The sequence below is a fragment of the Ovis canadensis genome, chromosome 15 (assembly GCF_042477335.2).
Source record: "Ovis canadensis isolate MfBH-ARS-UI-01 breed Bighorn chromosome 15, ARS-UI_OviCan_v2, whole genome shotgun sequence".
Classification (NCBI taxonomy): Eukaryota; Metazoa; Chordata; class Mammalia; order Artiodactyla; family Bovidae; genus Ovis; species Ovis canadensis.
In genome coordinates, this window is record NC_091259.1 from 89,104,666 (window position 1) to 89,119,607 (window position 14,942).

Below are 14,942 nucleotides of genomic sequence, written 5' to 3' on the forward strand. Positions count from 1 at the left end.
CCCTGAGGATCAAATTAAATGCATAATGATATAGAATGTATCTTATGTTTATTACTGACAGGTATTTTTATGTGAATATTATGAAGCATCTCAGTTAGAAGTATAATCAGTATGTATGAAGTAATTTTCCAAATTAACTGAGTAAATTTAATATAATTTTATTAATGTATTTTTTTTAATTTGCCAAATAGAATTCATTTGGTGCTTACTTGCCATTGTACAAGGCATTGTTGTAGCCAAGCATTCTCAGAAACAAACTCGTGCAGAAAGACGACGCAGATAGTGGAGTGCAGTTCATTACACCGGCGGGCCCAAGGCAGTCTCCTCTTAGCCAAGGACCCCGACCAGTTTTTGTGAAAACCTTATATACCCTACCTGCGTGCCCAAACCCACCTCCCCCAATTCCCTGACAATCAAAGTTAACCCATGATTCATATGCCTTAAGCCTAGGTAGTTAACAGTGGACAATTATCAATAGGGCTGTGGTCATACCCCAATAAGCATAAGAGAATGTATGATTCTATTCGGTTACACAGATAATTAGGGTATTCTTTTAGGCCAGGAAGAGTCTAGGTACGAGCCCTGGGGCTCTTCCTTCAGGGGCCTGGTTTTCCAGTTGATATGCCATTTCCACAGATACTGGATATAGAGCTCAAAGTCCGCAGTCCAACCCAAGATGGGGTCCTGCTTTCAAGATACAGCCTGTTCCGTTTCCTCCTTCAACAGGATGAGGAGTATGTGTATGTGGGGAGGAGAGAGTGACTATTTTTAACAATGATCAGGGAAGCTCTCCATGTTAGGATAACACTTAAAGACACCCTGAGTGAAGTAAGCATAGATTCCACAGAAGGAACCTCAGGTACAAAAGCAATGAAACAGAAGCCTGTGCAGACTGGTCAGGAAACAGCAAGAGGATCACAGATGAATGGAGTGGGGAAGCAGCCACTGGGAGTGACAAGAGATGGCCTAATTCAGCCAGGAATGAACATTAACCATTTCACAGCATTTCCAGGCAGAGAAACGTACTGACTGGGCTTTGCTGGTGGCTCAGTGGTAAAGAATTCACCTGCCAATGCAGGAGACACGGGCTTGATCCCTGGGTTGGAAAGATCCCCTGGAGAAGGAAGTGACAACCCACTCCAGTATTTTTGCCTGGGAAATCCCGTGGGCAGAGGAGCCTAGTAGGCTACCTGGCATGCTACAGTCCATGGGGTCACAAAGAGTCAGACACGTCTTTGCTACTGAACAACAACTCTCAGGGCATTTTAAACATTGTGACAATGTGTGGTCATCTGTGAAGAACTGAACATGCTTTATTTCCCTCCATTTTTCTTCTAGTGTTTTCATCCTTTCATAAAACCAAATGTTTGGTTTTTGATTCTTCAAAATGACTCAGCCAAGACAGAAACATAGCTCCATTTAAATGTGATGTTTATGTGTCTTGCAATAATGTGTTGGAGAAGGAGATGGCAACCCACTCCAGTATTCTTGCCTGGAGAATCCCAGGGATGGAGGAGGCTGGTGGGCTGCTGTCTATGGGGTCACACAGAGTCAGACATGACTGAAGGGACTTAGCAGCAGCAGCAGCAGCAATAATGTATGCCAATAAGGCACATACTTTCATTTAGAGTTACAAAATATTTCTCTAATTAAGACACTTATAAGAGGCATTCAGCTAAATAAATAAATTAAACATAAAGTTACATTCTAATACCCAAAAGTTATCCTGTTATTCTATTAAAAACCACCTACACTTTATCACTGACATTTACACCACTGTCACGCGTATGCACCCACATAGAGCACATGTATGTGCTTCTGATCATAGCCTTGCTTGTCTCGCTGGTTTACATGTACATTTGCACTGACATGTGGTAGAGAGAAAGCCTGTGTAACAAGTGAATAAATCAAATCCATGACTAAGGTGTTTGAGAAGCAAGACCCAAAACATCTTGTTCTTTCCCTGAGCTATACTATTTCAAGTATTACATTTCCAGACCTATTTTATTATCCCCAAACAACATATTTTTGAAGTGGTAAGACTATAACTTTAGGAATTAAATGCATTGTATGGCTAAAAAGAGAGAATAGAATGAACTGAGACAAATGAAACTACATTATTTTGCATAATACAGCATTAAAATGCAAATCCTAGAGAGAATTTTGCCTTCCCCCAAACCTTCTTGAATGCACTTTTCACCTCTTTGTTCCTCAGGCTGTAGACTATAGGGTTCAGCATGGGGATGACCATAGCATAGAACACAGAGGCCACTTTGTCTGCGTCCATGGAATGGTTGGCGCTGGGTTGTAAGTACATGAAGATGATGGTCCCATAGAAGATGCTGACTGCCGAGAGGTGACTAGCACAGGTGGACAAGGCTTTTTGGTATCCCTTAGCTGACTGCATCTTCAAGACAGTGATAAATATGAGAAGGTAGGAAATAAATATTACCAGAAGAGCAAAAAAGACATTAAAGCTTGAAATTAAAACAAGAACCACCTCTCTAACATGTTTATCAGAGCAAGAGAGAGCCTTGAGAGCTGGAATATCACAGAAAAAGTGATGGACCACCTTGGACTTACACAGAGAAAGACTGAATGTGCCCCCAACATGGATGGAGGCATTCACGAATCCACAGACGTAGGAGCCTATGGCCAGAAGGGCACACACACTCGTCTTCATGGTGATGGTGTAACGTAGGGGTTCACACACTGCGGCGTGGCGATCATAGGCCATTGCAGCTAAGAGGAAATTTTCCACGCTGGCAAAGGCTGCGAAAAAGAATATCTGAGTAGCACAGGCATTGTATGAGATGACCTTGTCTGCTCTAAGAAACCCAGCCATCACTTTCGGTGTGATAGCTGAGGAGTACCCAAAGTCCACCAAAGAGAGGTTAATGATGAAAAAGTACATTGGGGTGTGGAGACGGGAGTCCAACAGGATCAGTGTGATCATCCCCAGGTTTCCAAAAACACTGATGAGGTAAATGAGGGTGAAAACAATAAAGAGGGGGACCTGAAGTTCTGGAGCATTGGTGAGACCCACCAAAATGAAATCTGTCCCCTCTGTACCATTCTCCATGGGAATTTTCTAAATTCTCTGTAGTAATGAGAAAGCAGGGAACATCTGGTAGACAGCAAAGAGTTTGCGCTGGGATTATAGAAACACCCGGTTATTTTATAATTTTGTGATGGCAATAAATTATTCTTCACAATTCTTTCATCTAGAGCTTAGCTTCGAAACAAACAAAAAAAACTAGTAAATATCTTACAGGTATGATTTATCTTATAGCTGCATACTTTATGTTTTTGGGTTCCAAAGTCACTGCAGATGGTGACTGCGGCCATGAAATTAGAAGACGCTTGCTCCTTGGAAGAAAATTTACGACCAACATAGACAGCATATTAAAAAGTAGAGACATTACTTTGCCAACAAAGGTTTGTCTAGTCAAAGCTGTGGTTCCAGTAGTCATGTATAGATATGAGAGTTGGATTATAAAGAAAGCTGAGTGCTGAAGAATTGATGCTTTTGAACCATGGTGTTGGAGAAGACTCTTGAGAGGCCCTTGGACAGCAAGGAGATCCAACAAGTCAATCCTAAAGGAAATCAGTCCTGAATATTCGTTGGGAGGACTGATGCTGAAGCTGAAACTCCAATACTTTGGCCACCTGATGCGAAGAACTGACTCATTTGAAAAAAACCCTGATGTTGGGCAAGATTGAAGGCGGTGGGGAGAAGGGAACGACAGAGGATGAGACTGTTGGCTGACATCACCGACTCCATGGACATGAGTTTGAATAAGTTCCGGGAGTTGGTGATGGACAGAGAGGCCAGGCGTGCTACAGTCTGTGGGGTTGCAAAGAGTCAGCCATGACTGAGCGACTGGACTGAGCTGAACTGACAGTTCCATCCTGTTGAAGCTGCAGGGTCCATACAGGGTACACGCATTGCACAGCTTCCTGCTTGTGCAGATGAACAAACTAAGGTGCAGAAAGAGGTTGTGATTTATCTAGGATCACATATTTACCATAAACTCTTCTCCCAGGTCCAGTGACTTGAATCTGCTAACAGTTTACATTTATATAACGCTCATCCTCAGTACACATTTACATCCACAAACTCATCTCCCAAGTCCAGTGACTTGAATCTGCTAACAGTTTACATTTATATAACCCTCACCCTCAGTACACATTTACATCTAACATGTTGGGCTTCCCTAGTGGCTCAGACAGAAAAGAATGTGCCTATAATGCAGGAGACCTGGGTTCAATCCCTAGGTCAGGAAGATCCCCTGGAGACGGAAATGGCCACCCACTCCAGTATTCTTGCCTGAAGAATCCTGTGGACACAGGAGCCTGGAGGGCTACAGTCCATGGGGTTGATGTTAAAAACTACTTGATCCTCTTAACAGTCATACAAAAGAGTAAGTGTTTTGTGGACCTTTACAAGTGACAGAGTGAAGCTTTGAATCAAAGGCAGAGCTTGGACTCTGGAAAAAGGTACATATATATTTAAAAAGCAGCCCCACCATTTACTATTTGGGAGACATTATTCATAAAATAACTTCTTAGAGCCTTTCTTTCTCTGTATACAAAATGAAAAGTTTAATAGGACATCTAAAATTGGATTATTATAATGGTTAAATGAGAGAATACATTTTTTTAAAAGCACAAATGGGTGTTCACCACAATCCTAGTGATTTACTACGTGTGTTCTCATTAAGATAAAATGGCAGTCTCCATCTTGGTTTAGGAAATGTGGATGGTGACGTGTAGGGTCTCAAGATGTGGGTGAGGTTGACCAATTCTAAATTGACCTATGAGATTCCACTTTGATCAATTAGAATCACACACTAAACGCTATGAGTTTTGGGCTTCCCTGGTGGCTCAGATGGTAAAGAATCCACCTGCAATGCAGAAGACCTGGGTTTGATCCCTGGGTTGCGAAGATCCCCTGGAAAAGGGAATGGTTACCCACTCCAGTATTCTTGCCTGGAGAATCCCACAGACAGAGGAGCCTGGTAGGCTACAGTTAATGGGGGTGGCAAAGAGTTGGGTACAACTGAAGTGACTTAGCAAACCACAAAAACTATGGCTATTGAGTGTTTGTTGCTGCTAGTGGTAAAGAATTCACCTGCCAGTGCAGGAGACACAAGAGCATGGGTTCAGTCCCTGGGTCCGGAAGGTCCCCTGGAGAAGGGAATGGCAACCCTCCCCAGTATTCTTGCCTGGGAAATCCCATGGACAGAGAAGCCTGTGGGGCTATGTTCAATGGAGTCGCAAAGAGCTGGACATGACTGAGCAACTGAGCGCACATATATTTTAATTAGAAAATGGAGAAAGAAGAAGAAATAACTAGCAATATGATACCATCAACATATCCAGCTAGATCACGCAGGTAATTCAATTCTTCCTTCCCTAAGAAAGAGATGAGAGCTATAGGTGCCCTCGTGGGGAATATCCCCGAAGAGCTCCACGTATCTGTAACTCCTTCCTGATTCCCATGAGCTAGTCTCTGAAATCCCCGTGTGACTCAGTATGACATCATTTTAGCTGAGATCCCTTGGTTGCCATCTCTATTCCTCTGATTGTTGGCAGTTGTAAGTACATGCAGGGGTTCTCCCCCTGAAACCCCCAACCTGAGGATTTGCTGTGATGCTGCAGTCATGGCCAGAGAAAACGTCCTGGTGCTCTGTGTCAACCTAGAGGGCGGGATGGGGTGGGTGGTGGGAGGCGGGAGGGAGGTTTAGGGGGAGGGGACGTATGTGTGCCTGTGGCTGGTTCATGCTGATGTAAGGCAGAAACTAACACAACATTGTAAAGCAATGATCCTCCAATTTAAAAGAAAATAATTTTTAAAAATATATATTGATTGACTTTAAAATGATAGCACTTCAGCAAGGCATTTTATAGCACTTCCTTCATTTGCTAATCCTAGGCCCAATTCTGTGAAATATATGGAAGAGGTAATTTTATTATTTCATTTCCCAAATAAGCAGAAGACAAGTGACTCTGCCAAGAGCAAAGTAAGAATTAGTGAAGTATTCAGGACTTTCTCCCAGGTTTCTAACTCTATGTTGGGTTCTTTCCTCCATCTTTACTTAACTTAGAGGTCTTAGAACATTTTGACCAGTGCCTGACAGAGAACACCAATCTCTACCTATATGCATGTATTATTCCATGGTTAAATGCTGATTCTAGATTCACTGTACGGGACTGTCTTTTCCAGCAGTAAGGTAAGACTTTATGTTTCATATAAATTTTTAGTGAGTGTAATTCATGCAAAAATCTGTGGGTCAACTTTAGCTACTAAGAACTATTTGAGCACAGAAATAGATATTGTGACAATTTTCTTCCCTAAAACAGTAAGTTGAGACTGGAGTTTAAATGTCAAAACTTCCATCAATAGGAAATTTAGTGACACAAGGAATATCATCATACTGCCTTCCTAAAAAAAAATTAGCAAAAAAAAAAGTAAGGGATGCTGTAAGTCTTACTTCATTTTATTTACTATTTCTTGTCCTTTTATTGGAAGCTAAAAAGAAACTTAAATAAAAAACACTAAAACACCAGAACAGAGTGAAATAATTCTTCTTTAGAGCACAGAAGTGTTATAATTGAATTAGCAAGATCAGTATTCCATTGTAATCTTTCCCCAATAACCTCATCCTCATCATTATTACTAGCACTTTTATAAAGGCCAATAGAGAGGGGGCTAAAAAATAAGGTTTTTGATTTGATCACAGCTGAGTTTGAGTTTTGAATCTTTAACTTTCCTCATACTAACTATGTAAATGGAGAGCTTCATGTAATTCCCAAATCCTCAGGTCTCTCAATGGTAAAATAGGAATAAGAATACCTACCTTACAACATGACTGAGGATTAAATGAAAAGAGATGTGTATCTGTATATATACATATAAACACATGAATAAATAAATAAAATATATATCTGACAATTAGAAGTACAACGGTAGAGAAGAATAACAGATGGCCTGCTAAAGGATTAAATTCAAGTAAGAAATATTTAAGGCGCTCTTCCTACACAAGAACGTGTTCATATAAAAATTTCAAACATGGGGCTCACCACCAAACCAGACCCATAGCCAGGCTGAAGACTGCCAACAAACTAGGAAATTTTCAGCCTTTGACCTCTGTGGTCCAACCATGAGAAGACAGTAATAAGAGAAAGGATGAGTTTCTAAAAAGAGGTTCTGGGAATTCCCTGGCAGTCAGTGGTTAGGACTCCAGGCTGTCCCTGCCGAAGGCCTGGGTTAATCCCTGCTTGGAGAACTAAGATCCCACAAGCCACACGGACTGGCCGAAATAAAAACAAAAAAGAGACCCTTTCAACCCAAGCTAAAACATGGATTTTAAAGGCGGAACCTGAGCAAGAGAATCACTCTCATGGAATGACCAGAGGAGCCACTCTGTACAGCTGTGGAGGGACAGCCTGGGAAACCCTGGAGGACATAGGAAAACGTCAGTGGACCGAAGGGGAGAGGAGGGCCGCAGCACTACAGAGCTCACCCACGCCTGAACCGTGCACCGCACCACCCACGCTTCTCAATCACGGAGGTGACCAGCTCACCTTAATACTAACATTACATCTGATGTGATCAGACTGTACTCAATACCCAGCATTTTACTCATTCTCATACTTTAATTCTCATAATCATACCTTGTTCAGTCTCATTAAGCAGGGACTTCCTCGGTGGCTCAGCTGGTAAAGAATTTTACCCAATCCCTGGGTTGGGAAGATCCCCTGGAGGAGGGCATGGCAACCCACTCCAGTACTCTTGCCTGGAGAATCCCATGGACAGAAGAGCCTGGTGGGCTGCAGTCCATGGGTTGCAAAGAGTCGGATGACTGAGCGACTAACACTTTTTTAGTCTTATTACTATTGTCACTTTGTAAATGAAAAAGATCGGTTCAAGGGAGTTAGGTCAGGCTCAGTGATTCCCAGGTAGTGGGTGGCAGGCTGTGGGCATCGCATCCCAGAGCCCAGGCTTCTTGCTGGATGCTGCACCCCCCTCGCTGAATTGTCTCTGCAGGTCGTACAGCCCCTCCCACCCCAGTTACCCCACCACGGGCACAGGGCAAGTGTCTCTCAGTTTCTTCACTGTGAAACTCCAAAGGCTGGTTTAGAATATTGGAGACAGAGTAACTGCAAACTGAATTAAGTTCAACTTGATTTTAAGCTCAGTTAAGACAGTGGACTTACACTGGCAGTGTAATCACTCTGAGAGTGAAAGTCCCTCGGTTGTGTCCTACTCTTTGCGACCCCATGGTCTGTAGCCCTCCAGTCTCCTCTGTCCATGGGATTCTCCCAGCAAGAATACTGGAGTGGGTAGTCATTCTCTTCTCCAGGGGATCTTCCTGACCGAAGTATCAAACCCAAGTCTCCTGCATTGCAGGCAGATTCCTTACTGTCTGAGCCACCCCGGAAGCTGGGTACAAACATTGTTCTGGCAGTCATAATTTTATAAACTTAAATACAATACTCAGCCTCTGTGCTTCTTGAGTTAAATGGAGATAACAATCAATCTCATGAGGTTGTTGAGAGAAATAAAAGAAAATACGTGTCAAGTGTCCAGAGCAGTTTGGGGCACTTGAACAATGTTGACCTAAGTGTTTACTAGGCTGAGAAAAGCTGAATTAACAGATATATTTATTTAAGACAGTTCATCTTAATCAGGACATAATATTTTCTACATCTCAGTTCAAGAACTTACAAAATTTAAAAGTTGGAAAATGATCCATGAAGATGCCTCAGCTTCAACAGTGTGAAACTCTACAGATACTTTGTGGCTTAAATTTTGTTTAGTTTGTACTTCAGATGTGGAGAATCTTGAAGTTCAAATGATCCCATTAATGAAATATTTGTATATGTGTATATACACACACACATATATACACACATATGCCCCCACAGTACTGAATTAATTTCACTTTCACTCCCCCACTTGTTTATCACTGTGTCCCTTTCTTTTTCTTCGCCATAGGACCTCCTTTGATTCAAAAACTGCATCCATGGAGAATAATACAGAAGTGACTGAATCCACCCTGCTGGGACTCACCAGTGCCCCAGGACTGCAGGTCCCCCTGTTTATAATATTCACGCTCATTTATCTTGTCAATGTGGTTGGAACTGTGGGACTGATCCTGCTGATTCTCTTGGACTCTCGTCTCCACATTGCCATGTACTTTTTCCTTGCAAATCTGTCTCTGGTGGACTTCTGCCACTCCACAGCTGTCACGCCCAAGGTGATGGCTGAGCTCCTTGTAGGAGGCCAGGTCATCTCCTACCATGCACGCCCTGCTCAGAGGTCCTTTTTTGCAGCATTTGCCGCTGTGGAAAGTTGGCCTCAATGGCCTATGACCGCTACGCAGCAGTGTGCGACCCCCTACGTTATAACACCACCATGACAGCACGTGTGTGTACCTGTATGGCTGTGGGTCCTTACTTCTGTGGTTTTCTGAATGCCTCTGTCCACACGGGAAACATTTTCCGGCTCTGCTTCTGTAGGCCCAATGTGCTCCACCACTTTTTCTGCGATGTCGCTCCTGCTCTGATAAACGCATCAGTGAGCTGATTCTCCATGTGGTGGCAAGTTTCAACATTATGTTTGCCCTCCTGGTTATCTTGATTTCCTGCCTGTTCATATTTACCACCATCTTGAAGATGCACTCGGCTGAGGCATATCAGAAGGCTTTATCCACCTGCGCGTCTCACCTCACCGCAGTCTCCATCTTCTGTGGGCCAGGCATCTTTACGTACTCCCAGCCCAGCTCCAGGCATTCCATGGACACAGACAAAATTCCGTCTGTGTTCTATACCATGGCCATCCCCATGCTCAAGCCCTTGATCTATAGTTTGAGGAACAAGGAGGTCAAAAACGCTTTCAAGAAGTTGGTTATGAAGGTAAAATTTTCTAAGCTTCATCTTTTAAAGTTGTAGGATCCAAATGACTTAGTTTCATTCCCCTCGGACCTTCATCATGCAGTAATTCACATTTTAAGGCTCATATTGCACCTAAATTACTGAGGTAATACCATTCCTTCTTCGAAAATCTATCATCTAGAAAAACAAAAAAAATTATGTTCAAATATGTGATAGTTGATTGAGGATGGCCAGAAGGGACCTTAAGAATACTAAAATCCTGCTTGTAGTGAATTTTGTTAATTATATTTGATTTATTCACATGTTGATATTATCCTTATCATGTGGCAATGCCAGCATATATGAAACACGGCATGCAGAGACCCACTAGCAGAAGCATATGTGAGAATCTCGTCCGTGCACATACGCACAGGAGTGAGAGATTTATTAAAGGAGTTGGAGTATGGCTAGCTTTTAAATAAAAATTTAAAATAATCAATATATGTTCATATCTGACATTATTTATCTAGCTGAGAAACTGCTTAAAGAGTCCAGAATGAAGAAAATTGTGACAAGGGTTTTTAATAAAAATATATGATTTTATTGGATGATTTATTCAGCACCACATTTGTATAACATTTTACAGAAATCAATATCTCTGTCTTTAGTGTGTCATCTGATAGAAAGAGTAGGTCACAGGATGATCTTGAGAAGCAAGAAGCCCACAGGATAAGAAAAGGTGATCAGTCAATAATAACGGAACTTTCCAGTTGTCCCATATATGACCACTATCTCTTACATTTTGAAAAAGAATGCACTAATAGTCATTTCATCCATTTTCCTCCCTGGAAATACTATAAAGTGGCCAAAGCCACTCACTCATAAATCTTCTGGTTTTAGATGAGCCTTGTGGCACCTCACCTCTTCTAGGCACTCACCCCACTTCTTTCACACCGCATTCCTTGCTGTTCCTGGACAATCTCAGCGTGCTTCTTCCCCAGGGTGTTTGCACTCACTGCTTCTAAAGACCAAAGGCTCCCACTCCTTCAGGCTTGCTTCACTGTTGCCGCATCATGGCTCCCCTCGCCCCTGAACGCTGTTCCCTTCTTCCGTTCCTTGCTTTATTTTCCTTTGCTCTGGTCAATGCCCAAATCCTATTTATTTCCTGTCTTAAGGCTTTTTACAGTCAATGATTTGACTGTGCCAGGTCTTAGCGGTGGCATGTGAGATCCTCACAGTGGCACGTAGGATCTGTTAATAGTTCCCGGAACAGAGTTAGGACCCAGGCCCCTGCAATGGGAGCATGGAGTTTTAGCCACTGCACCACCAGGAAAGGACTTTATTTCCTTCTTTATCCATTCATTTACCTTTCTCCCCAAAACACACACTACACCAGAGGAGTGACTTTGTCTTCTTTATGAACAACTTCATGCACGACACATGAATAATGATCTGATTCATACTAATAGTTCAATAAACGTTTGTTTAAAGAATTCAGTTTGGTGCCCAGAAGTCAATATATCTGAATCATTGATAATTATAGTTCACTACTCTTTAGAGAATTCTTCAGATAATAATTTTAGGGCATTTCAGGAAATACAGCTTTTTTTTCTATATTCTCACTCACTATTTGTACTTTTGGACAAATTAGTTTTTTGGAAACCAACAGTATTAAGTGATTAATATCAAACCATATAAATTTTTCATTAGTGATTTTTCATTAAGGGGAAAATAACACATGAAATGAATTTTATTTAGTAAATCAAAAAGGCAAACTATGAGACTATGAGAAGTTTCCTACTTGCTACAATTTGCAAATTTTCTTAATAAATAATTATTCATTTAGCTCGAATAATTCTAAACAGACAAGACTTACATAATTCTCACCCAGTTTCCTCTTTTTTTAACATCTTCAGTTCAGTTCAGTTCAGTCGCTCAGTCGTGTACGATTCTTTGTGACCCCATGAATTGCAGCACTCCAAGCCTCCCTATCCATCACAACTCCCGGAGTTCACTCAAACTCACACCCATTGAGTTGGTGATGCCATCCAGTCATCTCATCCTCTGTCGTCCCCTTCTCCTCCTGCCCCCAATCCCTCCCAGCATCCCAATGAGTCAACTCTTCGCATGAGGTGGACAAAGTACTGGAGTTTCAGCTTTAGCATCATTCCTTCCAAAGACCACTCAGGGCTGATCTCCTTTAGAATGGACTGGTTGGATCTCCTTGCAGTCCAAGGGGCTATCAAGAGTCTTCTCCAACACCACAGTTCAAAAGCATCATTTCTTCGGTGCTCAGCCTTCTTCACAGTCCAACTCTCACATCCATACATGACCACTGGAAAAACCATAGCCTTGACCAGATGGACCTTATTTTATCATATTTGTCAAAACTAAGAAACCAATATTGACAGGTCACTACTGTCTAAAACTTCAATAGTTTGTTCAGATCATCGCTGATATTTTCAATTACATCCTTTTGCTCTCACACATCTAATCAAGGGCACAACATTGCATATATTTGTTGAATCTCTTTATTCTCCTCTTATTTGCGACAGTTTCTCGGTCTCCTCATTTTTCTTTCCCTTAATATCCTTAAGGAGTACTGGACCAGTGTTTTGTTGAAAGTCTTTCAACATATGTTTGCTGATTTTTTGGTCACAGTTATACAGAATGTATAAGTTTTGAGAAAGGATAAGTAACCTTTGTATCACATCCTATCAGATAATACATTTTACCAACAAGACTTGTCACTGGGGGATGTTAACCTCAATCACCTACTCAAGAGACTTTTGCCAGGTTCTTCAATGTAGTGCTAACTTTTCTCCTTTCACACTCTGTACTCCAGAAAGAAGTCATTAAGTTCAGCCCACATTAAAGGTAGAAGGGAATATAACTATATAGCTTGGAATTTTTCTACAAGGAAGAGTTATTTATTTCCTCGCTATTTGTATCGGCATGGAGTCGCGTATATTTGCTTTATACTTTGATCACACTTGGTGCCGTGGTATTCATTGCATTGTTCAAGATGCCCCATCTTTGGCTATTCGCAGCATGTTTCGTTTTATTCCTGTTTCCTTCTAATATGCCCCAACCCTTTTGTTTTTTGGGTTCCTCCTTATTTTCTGGAACTACAAGCTATTCCAGGTTTATTCGTTATTATCCTTGTCCCAATCCTGTAATCAGCTAGTTCTCCAAAGAACCATACTTCCTTTTATTCAGTTCAGTTCAGTTGCTCAGTCGTGTCTGACTCTTTGCAACCTCATGGACTGCAGCAAGCCATGCCTCCCAGTCCATCACCAACTCACGGAGTTTACTCAAACTCATGTCCATCAAGTCAGTGATGCTATTCAACCATCTCATCCTCTGTCGTCCCCTTCTCTTCCTCTTCTCTCCTTCCTTTTATTAGATAATGATATTTAGTATTGAGTGGTGTGTTGGGTATAGTTGTTGCTACTGGGCATCACTTATTACAGGCCCTCTAAGCAGAGAAACCTGGAATAAATATTATATATATATATAGATAGATAGATATAGAGATAAATAGATATTTATATCTATATAGATATAGATAGTTCCATGAAAGGAAAAGTGAAAGCGAAAGCGTTAGTTGTTCAGTTGTGTCTGACTCTTTGAAACGCCATGGACTGTAGCCCACCAGGCTCCTCTGTCCTGGAATTCTCCAGGCAAGAATACTGGAGCCGGGTAGCCATGCCCTTCTCCAGGGGCTCTTTCTGACCCAGGAATTGACCCCAGGTCTCCTGCATCGCAGGTAGTTTCTTTTACCGTCTGAATCATCAGGAAGACAGTTTCATTGTTCTGACAAGGGCATCGAGTCAGTATCTATCATCCCAGTACCATACAGACCAGTTCTATCACTCTAAATAGTTCCTTATGTGTCTCTTTTGCAGAAAACAGCTCTTCTTTTTGCAACCCACCAACAATGAACAATTTGGAAAGGAAATTGATAGCTGTACAGTTGATCTTTGAGCAACATGAGTTTAAACTGAACGGGTCCACTCATATGTTGATTATTTTTCACTAAACATGTATAAGAGTAGTACACAATCTGTGATCGGTTGAATCTGCAGATGTAGAATTGCAGATATGGAGTTGCAATTTGTTTTAAACTTATATGTGATTTTTTAACTGTGCAGAGAGCCCATGCCTCTAATATTGAGGAGTGTTTGAGGCTCAGCTGATTTACAATAGCATCAAAAGGAAGAAAATACTGAAGGATAAACTTAATCAAAGAACTGAAAGACTTGTATGTACACTGAAAGTTACAAAGCATGTTAAAAAAAAACTAAAGATGATACAAAAAAGGAAAGATAGTCTATATCCATTGATTGGAAGACTTAATATTGTTTAAACAGCCATACCACCTCAAGCAGCCTACAAATTCAATGCAGTCCCTACCACTGAGCCAAAAGTACTCAAATACATTCATGTTGCTACAGCTTATGGTCAATTCTTGCCAATGGAATGTATTCAGTAATAATGTGTATAGCGTCTACATCACTTTCTTGAAAAGAAATTATTTTTCCTCTAGCTTACTTATTTCTCCTTTCCTCTAGATATAATAATTATAATGAAGACAGACTTTCAAGACTCTAGGCAATGGTAGAAAGAGACAATGTGGAGTGAACTTGGTCCCAGGATGACGGAGACACATAAGTTGTCTAGATAATTCCTTTTCACCATGCTGCATTAGCTACCACTATTTGAGAAATAACTAGTTCTGTTTTAAAATCCACTATATTTTGTCTCTCTTTGTTACAGAATTTTCACCTAATTGTGATAAATAAATTATGAGTAGAAATTCTTTGCAGTTCTTTTCCTCAGGAGACAGAGTCTTTTTCTTCACGTCTGGATCTTAACCATCCTTTTGACCTGCATTGATTAGTATAACATGGTCAAAAAAAATGTCGTGAATTGGGAGTCTGGACTTGAAGAAGCTTTTTAGTTTTGCTATCACACTGTGAGAATGTTAGCCTGAAAATATTATGAGAAAAAGCTTTCCAGCCTCTGGAGGATCAAAGACCATGTGTAGAAGAGATAGA

At 41.3% G+C, this 14,942-nt stretch overlaps 1 protein-coding gene and 1 pseudogene across 1 annotated transcript; one reads left to right on the top strand and one right to left on the bottom strand.

Annotated features, from left to right (window-relative positions):
* Positions 1–2,137: 2,137 nt before the first annotated feature.
* On the bottom strand, positions 2,138–3,082 carry LOC138420468 (olfactory receptor 5B2-like). Its single transcript, XM_069553702.1, has one exon. The coding sequence runs from the start codon at positions 3,080–3,082 to the stop codon at positions 2,138–2,140; it is 945 nt and encodes a 314-aa protein (XP_069409803.1).
* Positions 3,083–9,032: 5,950 nt separating this feature from the next.
* On the top strand, positions 9,033–9,960 carry LOC138420259 (olfactory receptor 5B2-like; annotated as a pseudogene).
* The last annotated feature ends 4,982 nt before the right edge of the window (positions 9,961–14,942 follow it).